At 40.3% G+C, this 20,475-nt stretch overlaps 1 protein-coding gene across 8 annotated transcripts in view; it reads left to right on the top strand.

The window, feature by feature from the left end:
* Frmpd4 (FERM and PDZ domain containing 4) overlaps positions 1-20,475 on the top strand; it is a 946,095-nt gene that overhangs the window by 291,085 nt on the left and 634,535 nt on the right. For 2 of the 8 annotated variants that reach the window (XM_029473445.1, XM_029473447.1), the window contains exon 1: positions 9,954-10,292. The exons of 2 other annotated variants lie outside the window; for them this stretch is intronic. In XM_029473445.1, coding sequence (XP_029329305.1) covers positions 10,261-10,292 — 32 coding nt within the window. In that variant the 5' untranslated portion in view covers positions 9,954-10,260. Of the gene's footprint in view, positions 1-9,914; positions 10,293-10,977; positions 11,513-20,475 lie in introns of those variants that run through there. 4 more of the 8 variants (XM_021153413.2, XM_029473444.1, XM_029473452.1 and 1 more) reach the window with 3 other exon arrangements.

Below are 20,475 nucleotides of genomic sequence, written 5' to 3'. Positions count from 1 at the left end.
TAACAACCAGTTGTGCCAGCACCATTTGTTGAAAATGCTGTCTTGTAAAATAACCTTAATTTTCTTTCCTTTTTAAGGTATATTTTATTTTTAATCTTGTGTATGTGTGTCAGGGGGTGTCTGTCCTTTACGTGCAGGTGCCCTCAGAGGCCACAGGTGTTGAGAATTCCTGGAGATGGAGCTCTAGGGAGTTGTGATTCACCTGATACAGGTGATGGAAATCAAACCCTAGTCCTCTGGAACAGTGATACCGACTTTTCATTAATGAACCATATCCCCAAACCTTTAAAAGATTTGTAATGCATAGGATAATAGTAATAGCTCAAGATTTGAGGGCTGCATTCAGAGACTGGAAGCAATGAGGAATGAGATTAATGTTAGGTCATCAATATAGGAAGTGTCCTATTAGAGAAGGACCGAGGAAGGGGCTTTCTTCTCCACTGAAAAGATGAAGAAAGCAGTCTTGTTGAAGAGGCAACAGGAGTCTGCTCTGTCCCTCAAAATAAACGTGAATCAGACAAAATTTTTTTCTGCCATGCTGCATGTGTGTGTGTGTGTGTTTGCCTCTGTGTGAACAGTGAATGGCTCAATAAATATTGAGTGAATTAATCAGTAAAATATTAAATCAATACATGAAGGAGAGCTCAGAAACCTGGAATGAATTGTTCCAAGTCAGTCAGTTTTGTACATGCATCTTACTTAAAGTTCACCATCCTAATAGTCTTCAGGACTTGAGCAATTTATCCATCAAGCAGAAGTGCTGCTATTCAAAGTGGTTTGATTAGTTTTTGTCTAGGCCTGGGCCAAAGTGCAGGAATTTTTTTTTTAACAGCAGAAAGACAGCATAAAAGTGAAAGTGAATCTGAGATGTTTAAAATATGTCCAAAAATGCTAAAATATCTCTCAGGCAAATGGTATGTCCTTCCTTCCTTCCTTCCTTCCTTCCTTCCTTCCTTCCTTCCTTCCTTCCTTCCTTCTTTCCTTCCTTCTTTCCTTCCTTCCTTCCTTCCCCTTCCTTCCTTCCTTCCTTCCTTCCCCTTCTTTCCTTCCTTCCCCTTCTTTCCTTCCTTCCTTCCTTTCTTTTTTTCTCTCTTTTTTCTTTCTTTCAAATTATTGCATAAGAATTCAAAATATTATTGCATAATAACATATATTATGACAATCTGCATTTATAGGATCTTTAAAATGACCCCTTCATCTTTTTCTTACTGTAACTCATCACGCCAGAGGAGATTAAGAAGGAAGGTCATAATTATACTCCTCCATGAGCTAAATTTTGGTATGTTCTAGAACACTGCAGGCAAGAGGGTAGGGATAAAGATAAAAGATAAATTAGATGAATTAATGAGCTTAGTGAAAGGTGCAGGTACCAAATGTAGTTGTTAACTTCAAATAAAGCTCATCTGCTGGGGAGCTGCGCTGGTCCCTTTTCCTTATCATATAGATACACGGCAGATTGGTAAAAGTTTCTGATCTTGAATCTGTTCCTCCTGGATTTTCAAGGCTACAGAAGCAGATGGGCTCTCAGAACATCTTGCCTCTCTTGGCCTTTAGGAAGAGCCACTCATGTGTTTCTATTGCATAGGGAGTGGAAGGGAAGTGGGGCATGGCAACTCATTGTCCCCATAAAGCATATAGATGAAGATGTGAACACTTACATCTCCAGATCCTCTTGCCCCAGACTCCTGAGTGCTGGAATTGCAGCTGTGCCCCACCACACTCACCTACAAGAGCACTTAGAGGATGGAATCTGAATCCTAGTACCTTTTTTATTGTTCGTTCAAAAGGATGTATGTTTGTGTGTGTGTGTGTGTGTGTTCTTTCATTCCTCGAGTTTTCATATATTACCAAATATTGCAACAATGTGGAAGTCATAGCATACCTTACAGGAGTGGGTTCTCTTCTTCCACATATAGTCTGTGGATTGAACTTTGGTCATCAGGCTTGTACACCAAGCCCTTTTTAAAAATGCTCAGCCATCTCACTGGCCCACATTTAAATAATTTCAAATCTCCTGTATGGTAATTAAACATAAGAGGAAAATGGAATTGCACTTGTAAAACTTAGATATTTTTCTTGCACAATTTGGTATTTGTAAGTTCCTGACTTGGTGCTGGTTAGATCACACAGAAACAATGCTTCTCATATCATAATAATCCTCATATTTAATATGAATCATTGTCACCACTTAGCTTTTCTGCTCTCACCCTTTTGTCATCCCTAAAATGGGATAATAATAACTTTCTTGTCTAACTCACAGGGTGATTTCCAGGACTAATGAACAAAAGCATTTAGGAAAATCAAACCTTACAAATGTACAGTATGAGTCATATCCTTATTTAATACTAATAAAAATAATAATCTTTTAAAATGAGCTTGTCTTGCCTTCCAATTTCTAGTCTTTCCTCCTACCTCTTTGGAATATTAAGATAGGCAGAAAGAAAAAAAAGAAAAAAGAGGAATGAGAAGAGAGAAAACAGGAAAACTAGGGAACAGAAAAAATGCCTTCTTTCTTTCAGTTGTTGGCCTCTTCAAAATCCCTCTCTTTGGCCATTTATCGCACAGCTGGAAACTGCCTCCTTATTGACTGCCAAAGCCCTCTGCGGAAGGTAAACTAACATTTGTACTAAATACAACCTATTTAGTGGCCCAATAATGTCTCCCGGGCACCTTTTAGACTTTCAGAGTCATAGCACCAACATTACCAAACATCAACAGAGTGTTTTACAGCCCACTGACACCATCATTTGACAAAGTAATACATTTTTTTTTCCTACTCAAAACCTTATATCAGTGAAATCGACATTGGCCTGGGCTTCAAGTTCCAGGGTTGTTTTATAATAGGAAGGTCAAAGTGATGGCCTTTGAGTTAGGGTCTCTATTCTCTCTTCATACAGGAGACTATCACTCCATATTTTCTTTCTGCTTCAGAGTTCATGGAAGCTATTCCTTTGGGAAAAACAGTGTAGAGATAGGGGAAGGGACCAGGGTTACTAGTTAGTAGATCTTTGCAGTCATGCCATCCAGAGACCATGGTGGTGTGTGTATGCAACCATAATCAAATTAGTGAGATATGCAAGATGTGTCAAATTCCAGAGGTTTTGTTTTCTTTTGTTGTGGCTTGTTTTGATACAAGGTCTCTAGAACCTAGAACTTGCAAGGTAAATCAGGTTGGCTTTGAACTTGCAGCAACCTCCCCTTTTCTGTCTCCCCAATGTTCCTGAATGCTGGGCTCACAGGCATATGCCATAAATAGATCAAGTTTGGCTCCATTTGAAAAGTAGATCTGAAAGACTTGATAACTGTTATGAGATGAAGTTTAAGGGAAAAAATAATCAAAGATGATTTCTGGATTTTGGAATGAAGTAGCTAGAAGGAGGGAGAGGGAATTGGAGATAGTAGTTTTTTTTTTTTCTATACTAATTACTTTAAAGACACATAAAGTTCAAGGTACATATTAGACCTCAAATATAGAGATGTTTAAGGATGCCATGAGAGTTCTAAGCCAAAGCTGTCACATATAGATGACATTAAACATCACCAAAGCCAGTGCGATCACCCAAAAATGTCAGCACAGACACTTAAGAAGTGCTGAAATTTCAGCAGAAGAAAGGGATTTAGCTGAAGGAGATGGGAGTGTTAAGAGATTTTGTTAAGAGACTGTGTGTGGTTGGGACTGTCCTTTGGTAGAGCGCTTGCTTAGTGTCCTAGTTTGTTTTTCTACTGCTGTGATAAATAATATAACTCAAAGCACTTGAGGGCAGGAGAGGGTTTGGTTCCCCTAATACTTCATGGTCACAGTCCATCACTGAGGGAAATCAGGACAGGATCTCAAGGCAGGAACCTGAGGAAAGAAACTGAAGCAGAATCTATGGAGGGGTGCTGCTTACTGGTTCACTCACTATGACTTGTGTTTAGCTAGCTTTCTTATATAAACTAGGACTACCTGGTGAGGGTGGCAATGCCCAAGTGGGCTAGGATCCCCAAATCTCTAGCAATCCCTCAGTTGGTACTCCTCTCCAGCTACTCTTGATTGAATAGCCACGATGCCTAGCATATAAGGAACCTCTTGGTTCAAGTGCAAGCATTTCATAAACTGGTTATGCTGGCTCATATCTATAATGAGCACTCTAAGACACCATCCTCTTTTAAACCTATATATTAAGGTCAGCCTGAGATACATGAATCCTTGTCTCAAAATAAATCCTAAGAAAGTCAGAAAAGGGCTTCAGATTCCTTCAAATTGGAGTAATAGATGGTTGTGAGCCACTATGTAGGTGGTTTCTGGGAATCAAACCATGTCCTCTGCACAATCAACCAGTGTTCTTAATCCCCAAGACATATCTCCAGACTCAATAGTTAGTTTTCTTATGATATTTTCATACATATAAATCAATGTTATCATTGCTTTTTTTCAAATTAATTGCTCCATTGCTCATCCCATCTTCCCTTGCTAAACTTTTCTTTCCCTGGTTTTTCATTTTGCCTTTATGTCATGTATATTCCATTATCACTTTTTATTTCCCTACCCATATACCTCTTCCTCATAGTTCCTTTTCTATTTTCATGCCCCCATATACTTATACCTGTACATATATATTTAAATCTAGGTTTTACGCAAAAGAAAAAAAAAACATTGTGGTGATTTTCCCAAGGCTGGTTTATTTGACTTAATGTAGTTAGTTCTATTTTTGTTTATTCTGCTGAAGATATCATAAGTTTGTTCTTATTAATGATAAATAAAGTTTCATTGTATATATTCATGTACTATGCTTCTATATCCATTTATCTATTTGATTAACACAAAACCATTTTAAAATTTGTATTTATTTTGATTTTATGTATGAGTGTTTTCCTGCATGTATATTTGTATACTGTTTGTATACAGGGCCCAAAAATGCCAGAAGAATGCAGCAGATTCCCCTTGTACTGGATTTACATATGAATGCTGGAAACTGAACCCAGGTCTTCTGCAAAGAGCAGCAAATTCTCTTAACCACAAAATCATATTTCCACTTCTTTCCTCCACACATATTGTTTTTGTTTTTTTAAGATTTTACTGATTTATTTTATTTTCATTTTTTTTTAGATCTTTTAAAATGTGTTTTGTTATAATACATGTATATGCATGAGGTTCAGTGCCTGGTACCCAAGGAGGTCAGAAGAGATGTTGGATACTGTCTTAATCGGAATTTCTATTGCTGTCATAAAGAACAAAAATCAAAAGCAACCTGGTTTTAAAAAGGGAGTACAATTTTTTCATGTTATACTGCCAGGTAACAATCCATCACTGGGGAAAGTCAAGCCAGGATCTCAAGTGGGGCAGAAACCTGGAAGCAGGAACTGAAGCAGAGGCCATGGACTGGTTTGCACTTCATAGGATGTTTAACCTGATTTGTTTCTTTTTGCTTAGATTTTATTTACTTTATTATATATATATATATATATATATATATATATATATATATGTTTTGTCTGAATGTATGCCTGTGTATCATGTGCATGCAGTGTCCTTAGAGGCTTGAAGAGGTCCTGAGATCTCCTGGAACAGAACTTACAAAGGGTTCTGAGCAACCATATGGGTGCTGGGAATCAAAGAAGTGCCCTTCAGAAGAACAACTAGTGCTCTTAACCATTAAGCCATTATCCTACTTTCTTATGAAAGGATCATCTGCCCAGCATTGGCAACATACGCAGTGGGTGGGCTGGTTTTGGCTACTACTTGCTCTTTTTAAAACTTTAAATTGCAGTACTCTTTTTAGATTTCTTTGTAAAATTTATTTTATGTTTATGTATATTTTGCCTGCATCCATGTCCATGTATTATGTGTGTGGAGAGCCTGTGAAGGGCAGAAAAGGGCATTGGATTCTCTGGGTCTTTAGTTACAGACGTTTGTGACTTGATATGTGGCTTTCTGGCAATTAAATCTGGGTCCACTGGAAGAATATCCAGCACTGTTTTGTTGAGCCATCTCTCTAGTCCCCAAACACAGTACTCTGAAGATAAATGTACTGAAAAACATCTCAGTTTTTAAGAAGACCCCAGATTTCTTGCCTCAGGACCTCTGTGCCTATTATGTCCTTGTTGTTCCTTCTATATGGTGTGTTCTGCATCATGAACCTTGAATAGGAGCAGCTTCCTGTACATCCTGTCTATGGCTCAATGTCACTTCCTTAGAGAATTCTTCTCTAACTACTGCATCTTAGGTACCCACTTTCTCACCCCCTTCTAATAAAATTGAGTTTAATTCTTTGTACATCATGGTCTATTTTCTCAGTTATAGCCATTTCTTATTTCTCTTTCTCCTCCCCCCCTCTTCTTCCTCCTTCTTATTGCCTATTGTCTACCTGTCTTAGTTACTTTTGTATTCCTATGATGGCACATCATAATGAAGTCAACTTATAAAAGAGAGTGTTTAATAGGGGAATTGCTTAAATTTCAGAAGGGAAGCCATCATGGTGGGGGAAATGGCAGCAGGCAGGCAGGCATAGTACTAGAGCAGTAGCTGAGACCTTACATCCTGATCAGTATGTTGGAGGCAGAGAGAATGAGACTGAGCCTGGTTTTGGATCTTTTAAGCTCTAAATCTCATCCTCAGTGACATACCTTCTTCAGCAAGGCCACATCTCCAAAATCTTGTTTAAAATGGTTTCACCAACTTGGAACCAAGGATTCAAATATATGAAGCTATGGGATTCATTTTCATTCTCACTCAAACCACTACAAATCCTGCCTTCCCTGTCCCCAAATGAGGGGACTATGTGAGCAAAGTCTTACATTGTTGCCTGGAGCAATCTGTAGTACACGGTAGGATCTCCACAAATAAATATTAAATGGGTGAATACTTTGATTTTATTCACTCATTAGTGATACTAGGTAATAAAACCCAGCCTTTACCCTATGAAGAATATCTAGGTTCACAGTGCATTCTCAGGACAACAGTGAAGCAATTCTTCACTCTTGCTTCTGAGAGGCCTCCAGGAAACAATTTGTAGGAAATGTTGCTCAACTTTGGTTAGTCCCTACACAACTCCCTGTTCAACTTCACAGTACACTCAAAGGAAGAAAATCTTTTTTAATAGTACTGTCCATGTTTATGAGGCTTGTGGAAATCTTTCTGGAGTTAGCAGTCATGTGCCTCAATTCCCATGTAGTTCAATTACTAAGTCCTATGGTAAGATTGTATTATTAGCTGTACTTTAGACATGGGGAAAGTGAGTAAAGAACTTGGCACTGAATCTGATGGCTTATATATCCAACAAAGCTTGACAATATGTCTGTCAGAATGTTGGTTCGAAGTAAAGCAAATTAAGCAGTTACTTTCACAAGGCTAGGAAAAGTTTCTCATGTTTAACTCTGTAAGATCTAGAAAGGCCTTTGAGATTATTCAGGCTACAGCTGAATCTTCAGAAAAATCACAGAGGTCCTCAAGATTCAACTCTGGAGCTTTTTGTTTGTTTTAGGAAGATCTGTTTCATGCTAGACAAAGAAATCTCTCCTAGCTTCTCTGCTGCACACATCTGGCACAGAGAGATGGATGGGGCTAAGAGACCAGCCACTCAGCTCTCATCATGGCTCCCAGACAGGCTCAGATGTATTAACTGGCTGTGTTAGTATGTTTCACAGGAGTTAGGAAACAAAGGTGTGGGGAGGGTGGCTTTGCTTTAGAAAATGCTATCAATCCATTAGAAAACATACCAGACAATTACTCTATTGGAGAGAATAAAAGCCTGGAAAAGCCAGTCATTTCCCCTGGTGACTGTTTTGCTGTGGAGAGGAGGCATCTGTACCATTCATAATTGTAGTGCAGAAATTGGCACAGCAAGAAACCCCAATGCCAGCTGTTCCAGGTAGACCAGATGTCTTGAAGGGAGGCTTTCTCTACAAGTACACAAAAAGCCTATTTCCTGTCACATTCACTGCTGAATAAATAGTTATGTGATATCTGGAATAGATTTATTAGTTTAAAGCTGGGGATTGAGCCATGGGTCTTTTGCATGATAGGCAGGTGCTCAACACCTTAGCTTTACCTGTAAACCATATACTAATTCTTCCTTAACTGAGTACTCTAAAAAATGGTTTTCCAATTGTTCAGTTATCATAAGCAACAACTATTTGTTTTTTGTTTTTTTTTTTTTTTTCTTTTCTTTTTGAGACAGGACCTCATGTATCCCAGGCTGAACACAAATTTGTATGTGTGGTTGAGGATGATTTTGAATCCTATCTTCTCTTGCCTCCACCTTTCAAGTGAATTCTGGAGTTGTGGAGTTCTAAATATGTACCATTATACCTGGTTTATTTGGGGTTGGTGATGGAAATCCAAGCCTTTTACATACTAGGCAAGCACGTTACCAAGTGAGCTATATTTTCCTTATCCCATGAAAGGCATTGCTTGATTTCTTTCCCTTATCCCCTCAGAAAGTTGGTCTGCTGCCAGTAGATGCTAAGCAGATCCTCTGCCACTAGATGTTGAAGCAGAGGTGAAGGGAAGAAGTCAGTTTCCATTTTATTGTGGGCAGTGTAGGATGACTGAAGAGGAAAAAAAAATAACTGGAGAACAGACAGGGTCTTCACCACTACCATTAGTAATCCAAAAGAAGACAGAGGGTATAAAGGGAAGAACAGTGGTTGGAAGAGATATAAAAATCAGCCATGATGTCACAGAGGCAACTATACTTACCTGGCATGTTTGACTAAGGGTGCTCTGGCTGTGGATTTAAAGAGCATGAGGTTCATTAGACATTATGTATTAAGGTCTTCCTGTAGATCGGTGACTAACTGTTCTAGGTATGAGATCTAGCAGTAAAAAAAAAATCAACATTCAAACAAAACCATAGAGATCTCTGCCCTTGTGCAGCTTTAATGCCAGCAGAAGATTCAGAATGCATCAATGATAAAAATAAATTATATAATCTGATAGTGGGTGATACGTGCTCTGGCAACAGGAAAAACAAACAAAACCTGAACCAGTGACAGATACCTGGAGTCCAGAGTATGGAGATCTTGTAATAATTGCAACAGGTTTTTGGTGGAAGTAGTATTTGTGTGCAGAGTTGAGAGCACAAAGAGCCAACCATGCAAATGGATGGAAGAATATTCTGGGCTGGTGGAGTAACCATTGAAAGGGGGAATAATTTAGGCTAAAAGCTAAGCTTGAAATGTACCTTTGGGAAATAGCAAGGAGGCCAGTGTTTCTGGAATAAGATAATTATTTGGGAGGAGAAGAGAAGGGGAAATGGAGGAGAGGGTCCCAGCATCTAGATTATTTGTTAGTACTTCGATGACAGAGACTTTGTCTTAAAGAAGAATAGAGAGATTTTGCACAGTTCAGATATGTAACCTTTTCTGATCGATGGTGTGTGTGTGTGTGTTTGTTTGTGTGTGTGTGTATGTGTGTGTGTTTCTAATCTGTCTTTGAGAAGGCACTGGCATAAAAAGAAAAGATTTCTCTTTTTTAATATTTTCCCTTATATGACAGGGTTGCTATGAGATTCAAATACATAAGTGCTTTAAAATTTATAAAGCATACTCAAATTATAATTGCTTTATTCAAACAATAGGGTATTCTAAAGCCAGTGTCCTTTGGGCCTCCTGGGTTCCAGAAGTTACAGAATTTACATTAAACTAGGCTTCAAATAAGAAGCTAAAGGAAAAATTGCCCTGCCTATTCAAAAGAAAATCTGTAATTTATGCCTGAGTTTTATTTCATCTAGATTGTGCAGATTGTTACTGATTTTATGTTTAATTTGGAGAGAAATGCCTTAAAAATAACATGGAAGTCCCGGGTCTGAATACTGAAAGACTTTAAATATAACAGCAAAAGCAGAAGTCTGGGAAGTTTAAACCTATTTCCTCTTCCTTAATCCCTTGGAGAGAGAGAGAGAGAGAGAGAGAGAGAGAGAGAGAGAGAGAGAGAGAGAGAGAGAAAGAGAGAGAGACACACTGGCTAGCTGGAGCCTCCAAGCCAGAGCCTCCAATCTTTCGCGGGAGGCATTGGCTCTTTGCGGTTGCCCTGTCTCCAGGTGAGAGCTGTCTGCGGTGGGGGTACGCACTCCAGTGAAGCCAGCTGACCTTCACTGACTCTGAGGAGAGATTCTGAAGAGTCTGAGAGAAGACTCCTTAAGACTCTGAGAGAAAGAAGAAAAAAGGTGAAGCCCTGAGAGAAGCCCAAGCCTCAAGGAAAGCTAGCAGTGAGTTAAGGAACAGGCGTGATTCTCCGAGGTAATTATGTAAAAAAAGAAGAAAGCCTAGGAGTTCTAAATGGCTGCAACTTGGAGTTTACTCTGTCTAAGGTGAGTGTTCAGTGTTTGGTTTGTGCTTCTCGCAAGGTTTCTCTCCCCCTCCCCTTTTCGGGTTTTGCCCACCCTCAATTTGAAAAGGCAGCTTGCTCCGCCCGCCAGACCTAGCTAGCAACCCTTCTCTTCCCTGTCATCCTCAGCCCCTCCTAATTAGCGCTGCACCCCGCCCCCACCCCAGCTCCTGGGACCCTGAGTTCTCTTTTCCTCTAGTAAGGAGCAGCTGTGTTTATCCCTGCACCCCGCAAATTCATCCTGTGCTTATTTCACCAACGCTGCTGTGGTGCTGCTGTCCAAAGAACACACCTTTCGAGTCATCCCAACAGCCACATCTCGCTCCAGTGGTTCAGGGAAAGCAGAGGGAACTCTTGAGCTCTCAAAACTGAACCCACTCCGTTGGGTATCTCCCTTCCCTTCCTCTGACAAACGATCCCATTGCTCCTTCCCATCCCTAGTTCTGTTTACGGAAGCCTAGGGCCGCCTGCGGTTGCATTGCTCTCCCTACGGTTTTTGGAGGCTGGAGGTAGTGTGTCGCGGTCCTGCAGCACGCTAAGGACTGTTGGAGCAGATCTAAAGGATCTGGAGGCTCCCGGAGCGGATGACAGGAGAGTGCCCCCTCCCCCTGGGCGGGTGGGGGTAGGGAGGCGAGAAAGGGACTCGGGGAAGGAGGCAGGGAGGCAGCTGCAGTGCTGTGAGGGGTGCGTGCGCGTGTGCCAAGCTTGCCCGCCGCCTCCTGGTTCAGTCTGCGATCTTCGGTGCGTGGGACACTGGGCCCCAAGGGCTGGAAAGCAGGAGCAGCACCCCTCACCCTAGCCTCTGGTCCTCAGGGTGCCTTGCGGTCCTTAGAGCCAAAGCTCTCAGGGCGGGGCGCAGGACCCGGGCCGTGCTCCCCGCCCCCGCTCCTTGTGCCCAGCCTGGCTCCTTCTCCATTGAGTTTTCCCGAAGCGGGCGCCCATCAATGGTCCTGCTTGGGGATGCACACGCAGCTCACGGCCGGAGGGGGGTAGCAGCCGCCGCCTCCAGGTACTGGCCCTCCTGGGTCTCCGCCACCACCCGCTGCTGCCACTCAAACCCCAGGCGCACTGAGGTCCTGGCCATGGGGCTGCTGAGGCTGCCTTTGCTGGTGTGAGAAGGGGCAACGGAGCCTCCAGGCTCTGGGGTCCCCAAGCTGCCTACATGGATGTCTTCAGCTTTGTGAAGATTGCAAAGCTTTCCAGGTAGGGACCGCGCGGGTTTTCTTTGCACCTAGGGCTGCCGCAGAAACTTGGTGCTTTATTTTTCTGGGGGCTGGAAAGAGCAAAAGCTTAAAAGAGCAGCCAGGCTTAAGGTAGGACCAAAAGAAAAGGACCCGAGGCTGCTGCCTTCAACTTATTTCTCCCTTTCTGATGGGGTTTTATAGCCACAAGCATAGAGCACACACACACACACACACACACACACACACACACACACACACACACACTGACACAGACACACAGACACCACCACCACCAGATATTCAGCACAGCTTGTTTTCCCTCAGAAAAAGCCACAGTGGTGATTAGGGGGTCACACTATATGTTAAGGGTCAAGAGATGATGGTTGAAATCGATTTTACTAGGGAAAACCAGAAGTATTTCGAGCTTAGGTACTTGATTTCCAAACAGCAAGGACCCAAACCCCCCTTTCCCTACCCCTAAATTAGTCCTCTATGCCCTGGAAAAGTCAGTTTGAAGGTTGACCCGGATGTTTCCAGCAGGGACCCAGATGGCAAAGTCATGGAGGTAGAAGAATAAGGATTTCAGCCATTCTTTGGGTAACTGTGGAAATCTAAAGCCTTGGAGATTTAGAAATTTGCTTCTAAGTAGCTGTGTTATGATTGAAACTAAAGACGAATCATCAAATCGGGAAGATTTGTTTCCCCAGCAGTGTTGATAAGAGAATAGTAACATTGGCACTTTGTGGCTACCTAAGTAGTATCTGGTCAGAGTACTCATCTATTCCCTGCCCTGCTGTGCTTCCAAAACCTTCACTTGTACACAACAAGTCAGGTCTTGTGCTTGGGGCAATAACTGAGAGAGGTGGACAGGAGAGGTGTTGGGAAACTATGTCTTCCTACTTCCTCACAAGACTCTGGCAGACCCTGTGCCCTGGAGGTCTAGGGCAATAACCCCTATGAGATAAGCACTTTTTTAGTTCAAGTATCATGCTATACTTTCCTTTATTCTATCGGATAAGAGTAAAATGTGTTGATTGAATAAAAAAGGATGAACAATCTCAAAAACCCGAGGCAGAAAAATATGTTGACTTGGTTTGCCCAGTCCTCTCAGAGGCACTCACAACCCTCAGGTTTGGATAGTGCCAACAACTGCAGCTCTTTGTTTTCCCGGCCCATCCCTGTATGCTCTCGATCATATAGGTTAATCTTCACATCAGGCATAGATTACTCTAGGGAAAGGATCCCTATGTAACTTACTCTGGGAAGATTGGAGATACTAGGGTGGTAGATAAATGTGTCGGAGAGCCACCCACGAAGGTTCCTGCAGATCACAGGGGCGATGTGTGAAGCAGTCAGTGGCTATATGTGACAAATTATTTGGTTTCATGCTGATTATTTCAAAGGGCCATGGCTTCACACTGTCCTATTAAATTCCTGCATGCTTCTGCCCATGCCTGGAAAAATAAATAGCTAGCAAATAAGAAGCATGCTCAGGAAAGAGCTAAAGGCCAATTCTGGGATGTTGGCGTGCCTTCTGTGATCGATGGAAATGGGACATGGGGAGAGAAAAGTTCAGGGAAGGGATGGGCTAAAGTAACAGTGAGAATTGTTGGTGGCCTCAAGCTAAAAGCAGCAAGATTTACAAAACATCCAGCGTCTTCACATAGTCCTGAAACTTTGGATCTCTGGAGAAGTCACTATTGTATTTCAACAAAAAGATGTTTTGGCTAGATTATAGCATATCTTTGTGGTTTCCACAAGTCCGAGTTTTTTTGTTTTTTGGTTTTGTTTTTAAAACTCAGGCCAGACTGAGTGTGTGTATTTGTGGGGGTGAGGGTGGGTGGGTGAGGAGCAAGGAGTAGAATCTTTTTTTAAAAGAAGAGTTGAAAATTCAATAAATGAGTATAAATGCTATTTTCTGTCCTTATGTCATCCACTAGCATGTTTCCTCTAAAGGGAGAAAGTGCTTATATTCTGAACCAATGCGGCCATTGAAAAGCCTTCCGTCCTACCAGACTTTCCCTTATTCCCAGTGTGAGCTCCAGGATGGCACTCAAACTGGAACAGGGATGGCTTTAGTTGGTCTGTGGCTGTTTGCATCTGCTCTTGAAAGAAGCCTTGTGTGTGTTTTAAACACTGTTAGAAAAATCAAGTATAAAAGTGCTTACATGACAGGATTTCCCTGATTTCAGGGTGAATAATCTTCCTAAAGGATTTAACTTTGATCAGTGTGGTGGCTTGAATGCTTCAAATTCTCCTGACTTACAGGCAAACACATGTAGTTGCCCTGGGTTTGATTCTTAGCCCTTTCTTTGGTTCTTAGGAACTTCAGTTTTAAAATGTTGATGCAGAAAGCACTTGCTGTAACTGTTAAGTGCCCGATTTGTGAGTAAAGACAGTGGTCATTAAAGAGCCTTCAAAGAGAATATTAATCTATGCTGGAATCAATAAGCCAAGTGCTTTCTTTGACTTTCTGAGGCGCCTACATTTAACTATTCGTCTACTGACTTGCTGCCTTTCTATCATATAAAATTTGAGTTCTAATTGCCCCTGAAGAACCCAGTGCCATCGTATCATTGCCACTTAAAATAAATATTGCCAAGCTAGATTAGCTGGCAAGTGGTGGTGACCCTTCAAGGCATCTCTGTGAGGTCTGACCCTTGATTGGATTTGTTGTGTGGGACACACTGTGTCATCGTTCTCTCTGAAGATGCTTTTCGTATTCTAATTTTCTGGTTATTAAACTGCTTGATAGTTTACATGCATTTTTTTTACATTGCTGTTTCCTTGGTAACAGTTATATATCATTTTTCCCATCCTTGTAGATGAGAGCATTACAGATGATTTCTCTATAACCCAGTAATAGTATAAAAATAAGCATATATTTTTTATTGTTACTGCTCTTGCTGTTGACTATTTCATTTGTAAAGCAGATGCACTCTCTCAAATGTTTATAGAAGAACACAGTTCAGTAGAAAAACATATGATTATGCCACTTCTGCCTGAGGGGGGGGTGAGTGGAAACCCCAAACTCCTAGAGGTTTTATGAAACCGAGCAGTGCCTTCATGAATTGAGTGAGTAACTTCAATTCTATTTGATGGTGGGGTCCCGAGTCCTGATGTGAAGAGTCTTCATGATGGCAGTAAGACAATTCAGAGCAAGCTATATTTTGCATCTTTACATTGTTTCCTGGGTTATTTTCTTCTATCAGTATTATCATTTTGGTCTATAGCAGTAAATAAAATCTGTCATAATAAAGTGGTAATTTTGTAACTCATATCTTACTTTTGATGAAGAGTGAAATGTTTTAATTTGTACTTTTCTCAGATTTTGATAGAAAACCCACTTTGATACAATAAAACTTTTCTTGTTTTTCCTTTATATTATCCAAAATTGATCATTTCCCAAGGAAGAGGGGAGGTAAAGAGGAAAGCAAAAGATAATAGTTAGCTCGGGAGACTAGCAGTGAAAGACCCCAAAGACTCTGGATTTGAATTTTATTAAAGATGCTACTTCCTCATCTTCTGAGTCCTTTCTGGTTCTGCTGACTTCTGTGGCTGTCAGGAGGCAAAATGATGAAGAGTTTCATAACAGAACTAGATTCCTGTTTTAGGAATATTTAACTTTGGTTTCCCAGGGGCTGCTAGCGTGCAGTGCACAAGTCTAGTCACTCAGCTTCAGGGGGAAAGCACATAGCTCTTGCTCTGCCATCCCCCCCCCTCGCTCATAGACTGTAGTCATCATGAAAGTTACTTATACTTTAAAGGCATGGCCTGGAAATTCTCATTATTTCTTTATAGCTCTTGCAGCTAGCTGATCATTCTCTCTCATTCACACACACACACATACATACACACACATATACACATGGTTTGTCATGGTAGTGGATAAGAAATTGATTCATATGTTGTGTTTTCTTTTCCTTTTGCTGTGATAGGGGTAGAGTGTTAAGACCCTGTGCATGCTCCCACTGAACAATAATTCTAACCTTTAGAGATGAATCATCTTGAAGGAACCATATTGAGCTTTTGTGTTGTTTGTTTCTTTTTGTAACAGGGTCTCACTGTGTAGGTCTGACTAACCTGGAACTCTCTATGCTGGTCTGGAACTCACAGTGATCTGCCTGCTTTTGCCTCTCAAGTTCTGAGATTAAAGGCATGTGCCACATTCTCAGCTACTTCCTTTTTGTTTTTATTGGAGGCAGGGCACTTGTAGTTAAAGTTGACCTTAAACTAATTATGTAGTTGAGGATGACACTGGAACTTCAGATACTCTCCTCTTCCCAGTGGTGGGATTACTGAGATAAGATGTCACACTTGATTCATGTGGTTTTGGGGATCAAACTAAAGACTTCATGCAAGTATACAAGTACTCTACCAACTGAGCTCCATCCCCACCCCCACAAGATGATCTTGAACCTCATCAAATTGAACAGAGAATGATGAGTTTAAACCAACAGGTTAGAAAGCTGATTTAAATGACAAATCTAACTTGCTGTTAGGGTGCAGTCTGTGAGCTAAGAATGCATTTGTTATTTTTAAATGGTTTAACAAAACAAAAGAAAAATATGAAATTAAAATTCAGGTGTCTATAAATAAAGTTTTATTGGAACACAGCCATGCCCATTCATTCTATATCGTCTGTGCCTGAATTCTCTGTGCAACAGCAAAGTTGAAAACATGCCATAGAAATGTTGTCTCCCAAAGCTTAAAATGCTTACTGTCCTGTCTTACAGAAAAGTTTACTTATTTCAGTCTTTTTTTTCTTTGCTTTTTTTCTTTCTTGTTTTTGCCAGAATTTTGTACAATTATCTTTGATTATATGTACCCTTTTACCCAACTCCTTTAAGAAATACTTTCCTTTTCCTGCTCACCCAACTTTGTGTCTTTTTTTTAACCCATCAAGTCTAATATGTGGCGCCCATAGGTTCATGGATGTGTTGCCTCCTACTAGAGTATCCTTGACCTACCAATGACGACTTAAAGAGAACTGACTTTTCCCATTGTCAACAGCTAAGGACTATATATAGCTCCTGAACTAGGATGTCCACATGTCTCCTCTATGCTGAGACTTTGTCTGGCTTGAGGGTACTTGGAACTTGTATATGTTGTCACACTATGTATATAATGCACAAAATGTATATTATGTCACAATATGCATTATATGTATAGCTACACTGTTGTGTCTAGAAAACATTGTTTCCTGTAGTCATCTTTGACTCTGGAAGTGATTTGTCTCCTCTTCCACAACAATCCCTGAGCTGTAAGAAAAGGGATTATAGTATAGATGTTTCATTTAGGGCTTTACACCCTGTACTTTGGTCAGTTGTGGGTTTTGTGTTGATCACCATCTAATTTCTTCTATTTCTTCCTTTTTTGCACATAACTATTTACCAAATGGACACCAACAGCAGCTGCCCAACAACCAACAACCCACCCTGCCTCTCAAGGCCTTAACATTTATGTACACCAGCATTCCAAATATCATACACTTGCAAAAACTATCTCTAGCTGGCAAAATCACAGCCCTGCTAAATCACAAGGCAAATCATCGTCAGCTGTTGTGGGTAAACTGAAGCAGCTCCATATCCCACACCTGGCATTACAATTAAAACATTAATTTATAATACTTATGTGTGTGTATGTTTTTAAGAAACCAAAATGCCAATGTATGTCTTGTCACTACATACCATTAGTCCTAGCTCTCTTACCTTTTCCTGGTTTGCTTTCTTTGTCACTGTCTGGACATATGTAGGCACATGTGCTCACATGCCAGATAAAGTATTAAGTACTCAAATTCAATAACATATTCAAATTAATCTAACATTTATTTTATTAAGATTTAAGACATTCTCAATTTTAGCTGTTTGAACCTGGCCCTCACAAGTGATCACACATCCCCCAGAGGGGCTGTGCCTGGGAACAGTAATTGTGCAGATCTTTTGGTTACTCAATTTGTCTGTTTTCTTTGTACTAGAGAATAACAGAGTGGTGCTGGCCTTTCAGAGGCTTTTAAACTTACCGTTTAACTTGGATGAAAGTGAGTGGCAATAATACTGGGAAAACATCCCCTAGCATGTGCCAGTGAACTGGTGATGGACTGAACCTGAACGGAGAGTGCTAGGATTTCCTTACAGTACACTTGAGTCATTTGATCCTAATGGCAACTGACCTTCATTAATCTGTTTCCAAAGGAAACACTAGATAAGTGGATTTTGTTGTAGGCAGAGGAATCCAGGTAAGGTGTATCAACATGGAATTGAGTTGGACTTTACTTTTGGAGAATTTCTCAAAGAGAGAGAGAGAGAGCCTCAGAATGAAAAACATTTCTTTATACCACTTGGTGTTGCTCCCTTCTTTAGCAATTAGGGTCATAATGCACTTAGGCTCTGTGAGTTATCATCAAGAAATCTAAGCCTTGGTTTTAGATAACAAAGTTAACATTCCCATTTTTTTTTCCAAGCAAAGAAAAAGGAAGGATTTCCTAACTGAGCTGTCACATTTTCACATAGGGTTTATGTATTTGGCAAGTGAAATATTCTATACTAAAGCAGTTAATGAACTTGTATATAATCCATTCTAAATCAAGTTGCAAATCAATGGTCATATATGTTTAGATGAACAATGACCACAACTGTTTCTTGAAAGCAAAGAAGTGCAAATATTGAAGTGTTAAAAAGAAATGTCCTAAGGCCTAGGGAGATTGCTCAATAGTTAAGAATAATGGATGTTCTTCCAGAGTACCTGGGTTCAATTCCCAACACTGACATGGTGGCTCACAATTAGTGTCATGGGATCCAACACATTCTCCTGGCTTCTTCAGGCACAAGACATGCATGTGGTAGACATGCATACACACAAACAAAATATTTGTACATATAAAAATAAATAAGTAAATCTTTAAGATAAAATAAATGGCTTAGGTCTCAGAGTGCAAATTTTAATTTCTCTTTAGAAACACGAAGCCAGCAGGTGTGGTGGCGCACGCCTTTAATCCCAGCACTCGGGAGGCAGAGGCGGGCGGATTTCTGAGTTCGAGGCCAGCCTGGTCTACAAAGTGAGTTCCAGGACAGCCAGGGCTACACAGAGAAACCCTGTCTCGAAAAACAAAACAAAACAAAAAAAAAAAATAGAAACACGAAGCCTATTTTCCCCCAGTGTGATTGATGACTAAAATGTCATCAACTGGAGCTTAGGAAAAGCTGTTGTCATCTCAATAAGCGAAGTTATAATTGCATTAAAATGAATTTTTATAGGTGTCTGTTTTAAGAAGTCACTGATGAGTGATGGGAAAAATAATTTCTATGAAAACAACATTTATAGAGTTTGAAGAAGGAAATTAGTTTCTGTAGAGTGACCATTTACTAAAGGATTTTGTTTTATATCTGGATTATTTTTCATATGCCTTTAAGTTTTATGAGATCTTCATAGTAGAAAATAAATCATGATTACATGACAGATTGCTCCAAATTAGTATTGAAATTGGCCCAGTGAATGTAAGAATGCTCACAGTAGTACATTGTGTTGGCACAGTTATTGTTTGAGGACTTTATGGGAACGTACAGTTAAGTTGATTCAAACTGTTTCTGCCTGATTTACCTTGGGTCACATGTATAACCATGCTGGTTTCATAAGACCTCCAGCTTTTCTCTTTTGCAATGTATGGTCCACTCTACCACTTTTTACCCTGATACAATACCAATTAGTGGTGAGTCACTTCTGGGATTAGTTTGTCCGAAGCCAGTCACATGTGTAAATGAATTGTGGCTCAGGATAATGCTTTCACCTCTAGTACAGGGCCCAAGTTTACAAACAAAAGAGCACTTAATTTGTTTATCATGACTTTTTGGTACTTATTATATTTTGACTGCCAGTTTTACTGAGTCATAGCTTGGCCACCTGGCTGTATTATCTATGGCCACTTTTGGGAGTATCCCAGAGTTGAAGCAGAAACCATGAGGCTTTTAAGGCCAACGATTTTAATGAGATTTACCTGCCTTTTCCACAGGTATGATGTTTTAAAAGATTTATTTATTTTATATCTATGAGTACAATTATAGATGCCTTCATACACACCAGAAGAGGGCATCAGATCTGTATAGTTGTTAGATAGGGAAGAGTAGAAGATAGACATATGACAAGGTAGAAGGATTTTAAGGGTTTTGGTTTGTATTAAATTCCTTCATCTGCTTACACATTTTCAAGTGTCCAGAGCTCTGGCCATATATAATTTTGTGGGAAGTTATGAAATATAGTTTAGTTGTATACTCTGTCATCCCTAGACATTCTGGTCTCATTCTGGTCTGATTTTTTATCACATATTTTGAAAAAGGGTCTCAAGAATCCAAGATTCACTATATATAGAAGAAGATGACATTGAACTTCTACTGCTCCTGTTTCGGCTGTGTGAATGCTGGAACTACGGGCATGAATTTCTCTACCTGGCTTATGCACTTCTAGAGTTTAAACTCAGGGCTTCATGCATTCTAGGAAAGCACTCTACCAACTGAGTAAACTGTATCACCACTGTCCTCCTGACACTAACTCAATGTCTGCAATACTGCACTCTTTTTTCAATCCTTTTTTAAAAAATCACTGTGATGGGATCATAGTATATAAACTTCCTTGGCCCAGACATACTATGTATAGTACTCTGGCTTAAAACTCACACAGATATATCTATTTCTGTCTCCTGAGTTCTGGGATTAAAGTTATGGGCCATCACGCTCAGCTCTTCTTCATTCTTAAATATCTCCCGAATTTAAGCCTTTGATGTGGCCCTTAAGTTTTTCCCACTAAGGTTGTGGTATATTTCCTGATCCATTGGACTGGGTTTGGTCCAGTGCTTTCTTTGATCAATGGAACTTGGATAGGGACCACAGAATGTACATTTTAGTAGAAGAAAGCCTTTATTGTTCATTTCTTTTAAAATGTGTGTGTGTGTGTGTGAGAGAGAGAGAGAGAGACAGAGAGAGAGAGAGA

The sequence above is a fragment of the Mus caroli genome, chromosome X, assembly GCF_900094665.2.
Source record: "Mus caroli chromosome X, CAROLI_EIJ_v1.1, whole genome shotgun sequence".
Classification (NCBI taxonomy): Eukaryota; Metazoa; Chordata; class Mammalia; order Rodentia; family Muridae; genus Mus; species Mus caroli.
This window is presented reverse-complemented; position numbering and strand designations above follow the sequence as displayed.